Source organism: Panthera tigris, chromosome C2 (genome assembly GCF_018350195.1).
Source record: "Panthera tigris isolate Pti1 chromosome C2, P.tigris_Pti1_mat1.1, whole genome shotgun sequence".
NCBI lineage: Eukaryota > Metazoa > Chordata > Mammalia > Carnivora > Felidae > Panthera > Panthera tigris.
Genome location: NC_056668.1, coordinates 86,251,179 through 86,264,874, shown reverse-complemented (window position 1 = coordinate 86,264,874; position 13,696 = coordinate 86,251,179). Strand labels below are relative to the sequence as shown.

At 38.0% G+C, this 13,696-nt stretch overlaps 1 protein-coding gene across 3 annotated transcripts in view; it reads right to left on the bottom strand.

Annotated features, from left to right (window-relative positions):
• PEX5L (peroxisomal biogenesis factor 5 like) overlaps positions 1 to 13,696 on the bottom strand; it is a 163,905-nt gene that overhangs the window by 68,982 nt on the left and 81,227 nt on the right. For all 3 annotated transcript variants that reach the window (XM_007094576.3, XM_007094578.3, XM_042956800.1), the window contains 3 exons: positions 9,580 to 9,774; positions 6,147 to 6,270; positions 5,144 to 5,240 (listed from right to left, as the gene is read on the bottom strand). In XM_007094576.3, coding sequence (XP_007094638.1) covers positions 5,144 to 5,240; positions 6,147 to 6,270; positions 9,580 to 9,774 — 416 coding nt within the window. The remainder of the gene's footprint in view (positions 1 to 5,143; positions 5,241 to 6,146; positions 6,271 to 9,579; positions 9,775 to 13,696) is intronic.

Below are 13,696 nucleotides of genomic sequence, written 5' to 3'. Positions count from 1 at the left end.
ACAGATATTTATTGTTGAAGGTACACACAAAAAAGTCGTACCTTATGTGTCAGAGCAAATTTCTAGAGCTTTGTGCAAGGCGGGCACATATGGTTCCCATCTCCGTACCATTATGAAATTCTATGTTGTAGAACATTGAAGCAAATCAGTGCTGATTTTGAAAAGAGAGGGATAGTCTATTATCATGAATAACTAAAAATTATTTTTGAAACTAGCTTCCAAAATGCTAAAAGAATAAAATTTTGTTATGTTATTTTTATTTTGATCTGCTCTTTAAACAATAATTAGCCACTACTTTCGAATTGTTAAATTTGACAAGAGTTGTTTCTCCTCTGTTAGTATTCTCTTATTTTTCCACTTCAGCAAGTATTTGTTGAGTCCCTACTATGTGCAGATTTCCTACTATGCTGAAAGTGATCTTCCATATTTCTTTCCTTCCTTCTTGCCTTCCTGCTCTTCTTGCCCTTCTGCCTTTTCTTTGCTCCTTCCTTCTATCTTTGCTTCCTTCCTCATTGGTAGCTCACTCACACCTCATTGGTGTGCTGTCAAGAGGGAAGAAGGGATGTTGATGTGGATCCTGCACTGTCTTCCAACAAGCAAAACTACATAGTGTACCATCTAATTGTTTCTAATAGACATAAGGTCTTGATACTTCTTATAACTGAACTCCTTTTTCTAATTTTTTCACTGCCTTACTTGTAGCTTTTGGAGGGTTGACATTCAATCACATTTGCTGAACTGAAATGGGCTTAAATGCAAACTATTAGTATTGCAGAGAGTAGAGGTTCCGAATGAATTTGGGAGGGAGGCACAAAATTGTGCATGGCCTCAGATCCAATGGCAATCCTAATTTATCTTACAAAGCTTCTGGAAGAAAGTGATATTCTTTAAAATCCCTTAACTCATCTTAATCCTAGAAATGTAAGTAATAATCAGGGACTGCAATGAGAAGGGAAATAGATGGTTTGTGAGTTCTCTCGGGTGAATAAGCTTGGTGTAGTTGATATGAGGTGGCTTGTGGGTAGGAACAGGGCTTTAGAAGCTGATGGGTGATTTGAAGGCTGGCTCTTCTTCCCTTTGCTACTTCTTTTTAAGGTGAATTTCTCATGTGAGAAATGGGGATATTGATTTCCAAGATTATTGCAAGAATTTCAAATAATATGTTTGAAATATTTCATTTATACACATGAGGTGTGTAATAGGACAGCTATTAAGAATGCATTTCTGTTGTATTGCTCCTTTAAGAATTTAGAAAACATATCTGCACTTGTGTCTTAAAGTTACAATTGTTCAGGGGCTCCTGGGTGGCTCAGTGGGTTGAGCGTCTCACTTCAGCTCAGGTCATGATCTCACAGCTTGTGAGTTCAAGCCCCACGTAGGGCTCTGTGCTGACAGCTCGGAGCCTGGAGCTTGCTTCAGATTCTGTGTCTCCCTCTCTCTCTGCCCCTACCCCTCTCACGCTCTGTCTCTGTCTCTCAAAGATAATAAATGTCAAAAAAAAATTAAAAAAAAAGTTGCAGTTGTTCTGGCTTGGGATACTGCCAACTTGATGGAATTATGATTATATGGAAGGAAGCATTTTCTATGTGGAGGTCAGCAAAATCAGAGAGCAGCATAACTATGACTAAGTACTGGAGAGCCTGGTTCCTGCAGCTTAAGTCCAACTTCAATTGGCAAGAACCCGTCTTGGAGCTATCCTTCCAGTGTCCAGACGTGGCAAAGAAATGCTTAACTGTCACTTTCCAGCAAAAGCTGGGTTCATTTTTTTTTGCCCCACCTCTATCTCAACCCACTTATAGAAAAAGCTAATTTTACATCATTACCTGTGTTTTGCCTCAACATTTCAAGCGTTTTCTAATTTTTCAGATTGTATGATTTCTTTAAACAATTAACTTCAGGGAATACTAATTACATGGTTGCGTGTCAAGAAACTTTATTGTTTTATTTTTAAAAATTTTTAATGTTTATTTATCTTTGAGAGAGAGAGAGAGAATAAGCAGGGGAGGGGCAGAGAGAGAGGGAGACACAGAATCCAAAGCAGGCTCCAGGCTCTGAACTATCAGCACAGAACCTGACATGGGCTCGAACCCACAAACCACGAGATCATGACCTGAGCCAAATCTGATGCTTAACTGACTGATCCACCCTGATGCCCCGAAACTTTATTCTTAAATACATAGAGATTATATAATTTATCATAATCTCCTGCCACTGATTAGTGTATTCAAAACACTATTTGAAAGAGACCAGACTATGCTTTTCCTGTTCTCCATTTTGAAAAGAAAAGGAGCTGACATAAGAATTCTCCATTTTCTTTGTGATTCTGAAATATAATTTTTTTGAAATATGATTAAAAATTTTTTTAATGTTTATTTATTTTTGAAAGAGAGAGAAAGAGAGTGCAAGAAGGGGAGGGGCAGAGAGAGAGGGAGACATGGAATCTGAAGCGGGCTCCAGGCTCCCAGCTGTCAGTGCAGAGCCTGACGCGGGGCTCAAACTTATCAGCTGCAAGATCATGACCTGAGCCAAAGTTGGCACGTAACTGACTAAGCCACTCAGGTGCCCCTGAAATATGATTTTTAAATAAAGCTTGCAAATAGCTCCTCACCTGTTACCTGTTGAACCTAAGATAATTTATGTTGGTTTGAGAGAGAAGAAAACATTTCCTTGATTTTCCCATGAGCTATCTGTGTGATAGTGGAGCAGAAATAAGTTTTGGTAAGCTGAAATCGTTTATTTGAATAGTCTGCAAGCCAGTTTTAAGTTGAATTTTTATATCACCTTCATCATCTTATCTACCTACAAAGATCATATATTTAAGGGCAGTATGTTTCTAACAGTTAAAACACCTTCCTGTCTTTTATTACAATTAGGTTAATCAGCCTATGCTCTTGCTGCTTTGAGTGATTTAGTATTTCAGATGATTAAATTCCCCATTTCATGAAATTGTCCTCATTTAACCATACGGTAGACTTAAAACTAGGAGATTATGATTTTCCTAGTTTAGAAAAATCTTGAAAAGCATGCAGTGTTTTTAAAAAAGCAAATTAAGCGGGGGGGGGGGGGGCGCCTGGGTGGCTCAGTCGTTTGAGCATACAGCTTCGGCTCAGGTCATGATCTCACTGTGAGTTCGAGCCCTGTTTTGGGCTCTGTGCTGACAGCTCAGAGCCTGCAGCCTGCTTTAGATTTTGTGTCTCCCTCTCTCTCTGACCCACCCCTGCTTGTGCTCTGTCTCTCAAAAATGGATAAACGTCACAAACACAAAAAAAAGCAAATTAAGGGATAAATTCTTTACATATAATTGGTGAGCCTGTAAAGGATTCATGACAATTTATCTAGACAGAACTGTCATGGTGCATTTTAAATTATGTTTTGGAGGACAATATCGGGAATCCCACACAAATTTTCCAAAGCACATTGTGTTTGCTTAAAGGCACACCAGTGAGCAAGAGGAAGGATGCTGAGGTGGGATGAAATCAGACAACCAGCAGGAGAGGAGCAGTCATTGGAATAACAAGATAAATGCATTGTGGGTCTCCACGGCAACTGAGGGCCCCAGTTGATCCTCTGCCCCTCCAGCGTTGGGTAGAACACAGCCCACCTGTGCCAAATCTCCCGCTCTACAGAAACAAATGTTCTATTGCTACATTAAATTTTTCCAAGGATTCCAGGTTATGAAACAGTACCAATTACTTTAGCTGAATCTAAATCTCTGATGCACTTAATAAGAATGTTTCTCTAATAAACGTTATTAATTAAAAAAATACATTTAGAATGAATACAGAGGATGAAAATACATTTTTATGCTATATTTACAATTCATTAAGCTTTCTAGGTTTATTTGTTCTGGAAGTGAGCTGACTTGTTTTCCAGCAGAGTCCTGGAAGCAGTAATGCCCACTCCTCTCCAGTGAATGTTAGAAATGGGGACAGGAGTCGGTTCTCTTAGTGGTTGATTCCAGTGGTCTTCCTTTGCCTCAACATTTCTTATCCGTGTCCTCCTGCTCTAGGCTGCTTACCAGTTCTGGGTGCATGGACAATTTTCCTAATCTCACTGTGTCTTAGTTTCCCATCTACGAAATAAGGGTAATAAATAAACTTACCTCATATAGCCATTTGTCAGGATCAAATGAGTTAACATGTATTATTAGAAGACTTTATCATAACAATCAATAATATTTGCTATTATCATAATTATCCCTTTACTTCACCTCACAGTATCTCTTAGTCTGATCTAGTAAATTCAAGAAAATTTCTCTTGCTTACTCCATCTCACTTACTTTCAACTAGATTGCAGAATGCATGAATGTAGACACATTTCTTAAGAGATCTTTGTGGTTTTAGATCAAGGCTGCATCCTTAGAGAGTGTTTGTGCCAATGAAAAGATTGAGGCTGACTTTGGCCTTCTTTGTAGTATTACCCAAAGGAGAGAACTAGTTAGAGACAAGCCAGTTACACTGGAGTTGAGGGTCAAGTAGTGGACAGATAGATCCAGTTCATACCATACTTCCATCAGTGACTAGTTGGGTGTCTCAGAAAAAGGATTTTGACTTTACCAAGACTCTTTAAAGGATCCTTAAAATGAGGCTAATAACAATTCATAGGATTATTTGAGTATTGGATGTAACATATTAAAAGCACATAGTAAAGTTCCTAATACTTAGTGGGCATTCACAGATGGTAGCTCTTACTATTATAATTGTTGCTAATACTGTAATTATTAATTCTTCAACATGAAATTTACTTTAATGTGACAGTCAGGATCCTGATATGTAAGTACCTTGGTCCACAGGGCATACATGTGAATGAAGAGTCAATAGGTAAGTTCCTCTTTTTTGTGTTTTGTTATATAAATTTTGCTACTACTGGAGTAGAAGAGATTTTATATTGCAAAACGATGGAAAAGTAAATGGTAGAACAAAGAAAAAGTGCTAAATATATAGTGAATTCGTTGAGACATGTTCCAGCCAAATAGACACATATATCATTATTTGTCTCAAGCTTTGAGACAGATTACTGAGAAAGCATATGAAATACAGAAAAAAATACTTCAAACTTTTTTTTGGGAAAATTTAAATAAAATATTTATGATATAAATTATCTATTAGAAAAGGTGGGTGGATTAAAGAATCAGCTTTGTGACCTGTGTTGGAGGCACTAATTCCAATTCTGAAGCCGACTCAGAGTTCAGGGCGCTTTTCCCACCACTTAGTTCTGGTTGAGATCTGTGTTCTGAGGACCTAGAGGGGATGAAAAAAGGAGATTACATCAAGAAACAAATTCAACTAGGAAGACAGTCAAGAAACTGAGTTAATTTGGATCATTGAGAGTCATGATAACAAAGCTCTCATTAGAGTTTTGATGAAAAAGAGAGCTTTTATATCATTTTACACAACCAAGTTTGAAGTTTAAGTGGCTGCAGTGTGCTAGGCATAATCTAAATCTGATTGATTTAGAATTCAGTTCAATTATGTACAAAAAGTAAATAAACGCAATCCCATTTTTCTTACAAACAGTTCTGCTTTATTAAAAGTATTTTGGGAGGGGAGTGTCTCACAGTGACCCAGGTGTGATTTGATCTTTACACAGAATTTGAAATGTCACAATAAGTGGAGATGTACAAGGGGCAACAGGAGACTGAAACATGTTGCCCTTCAGGAAGACTTAAAAACATGGTAAAATTCAGGTGGCCAATTTTTCTCATGAGCATCCACAGATTGTTCTTAATTAGTGTATTATCTGACAATGATGATTAAGATAGTCAGAAAAGGTTACCTGTGTAACCAGAAACATTTAATTTAACTGCCATTCATATAATATATTGAATATGCACACATATGTACATACATACATAAACCTATTTTTATTGATCGGCTCAGTTACACATTCAGAAAATTATCAACAAATATTAAAGAAATATTGAATACTGGTTATGAATCTACCAAAGTCATTATTGGTTGAATTTTTGACAATTCAGATTTAATACTTAGTTTTAGAAGCTATGATAACTAACATTGATACATAGGGGGTTATACATGGCACCAAGTATTTGGATTGATTTAACTCATTGGCTATTTCAGTACATAGGAGAAATACCCATACAGTTGACACATCAATAGCTATTTTCTGATATTACAATATCTTACCATAAGAGTTCCTTTGATCCAGTTCTAGAAGAGCATGATTTTCTTTCTGCCATTGGATGCCCCTTGCTATTTCGATCTCCATGAAACTTAACATCATCCCATTTTTCCAGTTGTGTTTGAATGTCTATGAAGGAGATGGGAAAGGGGTAAAAGGACAGTGGAATATGAGATACAGACAGAAGAGAGATCAAGATTAAGAAGTTTTATACAAGTGAACTTCACTCAACTGATGCTCCTAAACCTAAGACCAGTGTTTTAAGGTTGCATGAAAATTAATTAAAACATGTGCAGCTAAATAAAAATGAGACTCATTAAGAAACATTGGTTTACTTATAGTTAAACAATCAAGTTCTTTTACCTGAATTTGTTTCAAGAGCTGTGTGCATTCTGAATTCTGTGTATGAGTCCATGGAACCCCCATGGAATGAACATATGGAGTACTATCCTACCTGCCTCTAGCTAAGGAGGTGACTTTGAGACACTTCTGGCATGTTTATAAAAAGAAATTCTGTTTATGCCATCCTTATCAAAATAACACCAGCATTCTTCACAGAGCTAGAACAAACAATCCTAAAATTTGTATGGAACCAGAAAAGACCCCCAATAGCAAAGCAATCTTAAAAAAGAAAACCAAAGCTGGAGGCAACACAATCCTGAACTTCAAGATGTATTACAAACCTGTAATCATCAAGACAGAATGGTACTGGCACAAAAACACACTCAGATCAATTCAACAGAATACAGAACCCAGAAATGGACCCACAAACGTATGGCTAACTAATCTTTGACAAAGCAGGAAAGAATATCCAATAGAATAAAGACAATCTCTTCAGCAAATGGTGCTGGGAAAACTTGACAGCGACATGCAGAAAAATGAACCTGGACCACTTTCTTACACCATACGCAAAAATAAACTCAAAATGAATGAAAGACCTAAATGTAAGACAGGAAGCCATCAAAATCCTAGAGGAGAAAGCAGGCAAAAACTTCTTTGACCATGGCCATAGCAACTTCTTACTCAACACGTCTCCAGAAGCAAGGGAAACAAAAGCAAAAGTGAACTATTGGGACCTCAACAAAATAAAAAGCTTCTGCACAGTGAAGGAAACAATCAGCAAAACTAAAAGGCAACTGATGAAATGGGAGAAGATATTTGCAAACGACATATCAGACCAAGGGGTAATATCCAAAATCTATAAAGAACTTATGAAACTCAACACCCAAAAAACAAAGAATCCAGTGAAGAAATGGGCAAAAGACATGAATAGACACTTCTCCAAAGACATCCAGATGGCTGACAGACACATGAAAAAATGCTCAACATGACTCATCATCAGGAAAATACAAATGGAAACCACAATGAGATACCACTTCACACCTGTCAGAATGGCTAACATTAACAATTCAGGAAAAACCGATGTTGATGAGGATGCAGAGAAAGAGGATCTCTTTTGCACTGCTGGTGGGAATGCAAACTGGTGCAGCCACTCTGGAAAACAGTATGGAGGTTCCTCAAAAAATTAAAAATAGAACTACCCTACCACCCAGCAATTGCACTACTAGGTATTTATCCAAAGGATATAGGTGTGCTGTTTCGAAGGGGCACATGCACCCCCATGTTTATAGTAGCACTATCAACAATAGCCAAAGTATGGAAAGAACCCAAATATCCGGGAAGATGTGGTATATATATATATATATATATATATATATATATATATATATATACATACAATGGAGTATTACTCGGCAATCAAAAAGAATGAAATCTTGCCATTTGCAACTACGTGGATGGAACTGGAGGGTATTATGCTAAGCGAAATTAGTCAGAGAAAGACAAATATATGACTTCACTCATATGAGGACTTTAAGATACAAAACAGATGAATTTAAGGGAAGGTAAGCAAAAATAATATAAAAACAGGGAAGGGGACAAAACATAAGAGACTCTTAAATATAGAGATCAAACAGAGGGTTGGTGAAGAGGTTGTGGGAGGGGGGATGGGCTGAATGGGTAAGGGGCATTAAGGAATCTACTCCTGAAATCATTGTTGCACTATATGCTAACTTGGATGTAAATTAAAAAAAAAAGAAATAAATGAAAAAAAAATCTGTTTAAAGAGATGAGCCTCACTGTTAAAAGGAGGTGAGAAGAAAGTGGAACACTTTTCACAGGTTTTGTATAAACTGATTAAGTTCATCAAAGGAGTGAATTAATAATGGGAAGAGAAAGTAAAGATGCAATGGAGAAAGTCAAGAGAATGCTAGAACAATTTTTTTCCCTGTGGTTTAATTCTTACAGTTAAAGAACTTGGCTGGGTTCATTTTCATTAATAAGTGTGTGACTGTAAATAAATCACTTAAACAGCCTTGGGGTCCAGTTTTTTAATTTATAGAAAGATAGGTTTAATTTATAGAAAGATAGGAGGTAGTCAATGTCCTCCATAGTTCTTTAAGTATTTTTATGACTTCTTCACAGAACATCTTCTTAAAAGCAGAGACATAAAAGTCTCATTTTTAAGTTTATTGTGTTATATTGTTATGAACTTAATATATCCTTACATAAGTGTGTAAATTTCATTTATTCATTTGTACAACTGACTAAACCTAGAACACGTGGATAGTGAGGAAGTACTGGAGATACTTATAAAGTTTTTCTCCAAAGACAAAGGCCTCAGAGAGGGACATGGCAGGGGAGAGGGGACATGTTCTGAAATACTTGTCGTTTTTCTTTCTCCTGATAAAGCAGACCTTAATTTGACTGGTTGCATGAGATGAATTAAGCTTTCCTTTTTCAGGAAGATATACAGTAGAAAACAGGATGGGCTTTGACGTTAATCAGAACTAGCCTCAAATTCTAGCTCTTTCTTATATTGAGATCTTGGGCAGATTATTTAAATTTGAAAACCTGTTTCCTCACTTATTTCAGAGTTATGATGAATTAATGGGCTAATACATGTAAATCATGCCAGCATAGTCCTGGACATTATAAGCCATCAATAAATGGTAGCTGTTACTATTGTATCAGATACATCCCCATGCATGTTACATGTTCTGGATGGCTGTTCCTGGACCTTGTGTTAAAGTTATTTTCTCTCTCTCTCAACTGGCTACCTCCCAATCTAGACTAAATTCTCCTAGAGAGCAAGATTCACGTGTTATTCTTACTTGTAACGCCAATGCCTCATATGGCACCTGCCATCTATCAAGAATTTGACACATGTGGGTTGAATAAATAAATGAATGAATCCACATCAGTTATGCAAAATTGAATGCCCCAACTGCATTTAATCCAAGAACAAAAGTGTGTGCTGCCCATTTCCTACATGGAATTAATCTTTTCTACTCCTTTCCCATGGTTTTAATGTCATTTGTGGAATTTCCTTGTATTAAGGCAGGAGCAAGCAGCAGGCGACACATGCTATTACCTTACCTAAATCTAAGGATGAAGTCTCTGGGCCTCGGAGAGGCTGGCCTCTCTGCTCAGCATCCGCACTGATGAGTTCAGATCCATCAGCCTTTTTCTTGAGGGATGAGGTTTTCGATGAGGCCTCCAACTTCTTGGCTTTGGTTTGGGTTTGAGAGACGGGTTCACTCAGGTCAAGGAGATCTAAGCCTGTGGTCAATACTGTCAAACATGGAAGAGGTTAAGATAAGCCCACTCACTGCTCTGAAATTATTTTTAAAAATAGGATTCAGTTAGGTGCAGAAGAATATTGTGGTCAGAAGTATGCAATTAAGTGAGATGACCGTTGATTTGTAAAGATGGTCTGTGTTTAGACTGGAAAGTTTGCCGTGTGTTCTCCTTTACTTGGCACAGTACAAACCCACAAAATAGGACTTAGACCAGCTTTACCAGGGATGAAAGTTTGCAAAACAGTTATGAGGAAGATTTGGAAAACTTTTTAAATGTCTTTGTGTTTAAACTTCAAACTACTAAAGCATATAGGATATAAAGGAATGCTATTAATCACTTTTTATTTAATTAAGCAGTTCAATCAGAGAACGGCTTGCTGTTTGGGCTCACACTAGAGAAGTATCTTATAATCCATAGTTGATGAATAGGTACACATGTTATGCCTTTGCTGTTTAATATGCAAATTTAAATTTCAACATAACAAGGCATAGAAGGGCTACACTTTAACTTCCCAGCAGGTTGATTACATTGTATTAAATACTCTAGTGAAGACAGAAATAATCATTTGTTCAGATGCAAACTAGGCAAATGAGAATTAAAAAGGCAAGCTTTGTAACTCTTCATCCTTCTCTCTCTTACAGTGCAAGTAACCAGGGTTTGAGTAGCTCATTGTGAGAAATGGAAAATTACAATTAGGGAAGGTCCCTCCAGTCCTGCCTCTCTACCAGCTCAAGTACCAGAAGAGGCTGACTTCTGGCCTGGAATCACTTTACCCCCAGCTAGTTTAGGAAAGTCATCAAAGTGACAGAGAAATCCTTGTGTTAGCCCTTTCTGGCACTGTCTACAACTATGACTGAACCACTCCTTTTCTTTGATCTCCCAGCAGGTCCTCCTGGTAAGGAATGGATTTTTGTGGATATCTCAACATTCTTCCATCTGCTCCCCCCTTGCACTCAAGGTGGGTCAGACCTCAGTTGAACTCACAACCTGGGTTTCTTTAGTACCACTGTCCTCATGAGCTAACCACCCCTATAGCGTCCTTAGGATAGTTTGTCAAGCTGTATTCTCAATACAGAATTGAGAAATTCTCAGTTTCTGATTTCACTTACAAATCACAGTGATGGGATGTTAATGGTGAAGTGGAAAGACCTGACTCTACCACTGCTTAGCTGTGTGACTTGGAGTAAGTTTCTTGACTTCTCTGAACTTCAGTTTCCTCCTCTGAAAAATGCAGAATTAATAAGTCTATCTTTTAGATAAGATGTGAAGATTAACTCATCTAATTTGTATATTGAATATGTGAAGTGCTAGGCATACAATAGGTACTCAACAAATGTTATTTCTGTTCTTTGGTGGCCAACTTGTGATGCTTTTCTTTTTGTTAATCTCCTCCTATTCTCCCTGTTGTTTTTCTATTTTGGGCAAGAAGCAGATCCATACGATGACAGAAAGGGGGAACATCACTGGGAATAAAACAGAGAATGAGACAAAGATATTGGTTACAGAGGATGCTACGAAGTAAATTTATCATAAAATGGCCTGAGAGCATCAGCTTATCTCCTCTGAGTCTTCCGGAGGAGATGGGAACCCCCTTCCAATGCTAAGATGCTCTGAAATATGAGGAGTGTTATGTGGCTAGCAAGAACCTCAACGTGAGGAGAAAGAAGTGGCTTTTAGAGGTAAGCCGCCTGGCTGGGTGTCTCAAATTTAAACATGGCAAGCGGCCAACATAGACTAGGATGTAACACATTTCATTTTCTTTGAATGTTTAAACAGAAATTTCCAGGCCACTATTACGTTGGCAGAGATTCTAGGCCTACCAAAATTTCCTTATAACAGAAGGAAGGAAGTGGGTAACAGTCTCGGGAATGCCATATATGTCTTTTTACTAATTGTACAAACAATTAGGAATTAGTCAGTTGCTCCTACACTTCTTTTAGCAGTAAATTATATAGGACTTGTCTACTTGTATATAGGAAGTATATTTATTACGGAATAATAACTGATGGAGTATTAATTTAATTCTATATCTGCTTCTCACCATTCAGAACAAATGAATTACTAAAAGAGTGAACCGCATATTCAAACTTCGCTCAGTAACATTCTTTCCCTCTCCAAACTGGCCTGAGCACTTCCTGTGTTGGTTCTGAGCTCTGTGTTCCTTTGTTCTTTTCCCAGCAAACATGAAACAAATGCTTGGCACACACAAAAGGCCTTATTTGTTACCCACTTGATGAAGGGGGTGGCTTGGAGGTTGAATGGTAAGCTTTGAAGCTGAGAGAGTCCCTGGGGACTACGATTTCAAAAGCATACAAGGATGGATGCAGCCTTTTGCTTTCTGGAGGAAGACAAATGCATTTTAGCAAGTGTGTGTGTGTGTACATGTGTGTGAGTGTGTTGCATGCACATGCACTTTAGTTAATAGTTTTGAAATAAGGGTCTCACTGTTCCATCTGGGCTTCGAAGGAGGCATACCTTGGCATGGAAGGGGGTATTGTTCTGCTGATTTTTGTAACCAGATTTTAAAGATTCTCTTAGACACATTAAAGTTTGAGTTCCAGAATCTGTGTGTCTAAATGAAGATAACCACCTCTTACAGTGGATGTGAAAATGTGTGTATATGTTTATGTGTGTGTGTGAGAGAGAGAGAGAGAAAGAGAGAGAGAGAGAGAAACTAATAGACTTAAAAATGCTATGTTGCTGGCTTTGGAGATGGAGGAAGTGGCCACAAGCCAAGGGATTCCAGGTACTTCCAGAAGCTGGAAAAGGCAGGGAGACAAATTCTCTTTTAGAGCCTCCAGAAGGAATGTGGCTCTGCCGACACCTTGATTTTAGGACTGCTGACTGACAGAATTATAAGACAATAAACTGGTGTTGTTTTTAAGCAACTGAATTTGTGGTAATTTGTTACAGCAGCAATAGGAAACTAATACAGCTTGTAGATCAGTGTCCATGCCAGGATGCAAACACAGGCCCTGTCACTCCCAAGCATGTGTTTGTTACCACTCCTCACTACACTTTATCTGAACCTGGAAGAAATATGCTGATTCCATTGGTGCGGCTTTGATTATTTTTTTGGTTATTCCCAGTCTGGCAGTTTGGGTAGTCTGAGGCAGAATTTAAATAGTTGGTAATCTCAAAAACTGCTTCTTTTTTTAAAAAAAAATTTTTTTACACTTATTTATTTTTGAGAGACAGAGAGAGACAGCATGAGCAGGGGAGGGGCAGAGAGAGAGGGAGACACAGAATCAGAAGCAAGGTCCAGGCTCCGAGCTGTCAGCACAGAGCCCAATGCGAGGCTCGAACCCACTAACTGTGAGATCGTGACCTGAGCCGAAGTTGGATGCTTAACTGACTGAGCCACCCAGGCACCCCTACTTCTTTTTTAAATCACCTAGTTTCATTGGATAGAATTTCCTGAAGATGTAAGATGTAAGATGCTATGTAAGTACTTGTTTCCATTTATCTCAAGGATACCTAATTGAAGATCACAACGTATTGAACTGCAAGGCTCCTACAGGGCACTGAAGATGTTTATGAATGCTAGATTACTTGGGCTGTGGGAGGTTAGGCTGCTTAAAACAGTTAGAATAAAATAGCACCTATTATGAAGCTCTGATTTGATACTTTGATGGTAAGCACAATGCTATTTACACCACTACAGTATAATGAGGCTCAGATTTCTAGTGTATTTCTCTTAAGGAATAAATCTACATGGAGTGGTTAGAGAGAGCAGATCATGAAACAACCCTGATTGGTGCAGCCACAGAATGTGCCACAAGGAGCTGATGAGATCTCTGTTCTGTTTTGTAAGCTACGCAGTTATTCTAGAAACATGGTATTCTTTAGTATAGTGGCTACAAAGCAAAGTCTCTTAGGAATAATTTTGCCAGTGATGTCAAATAGATAAAAT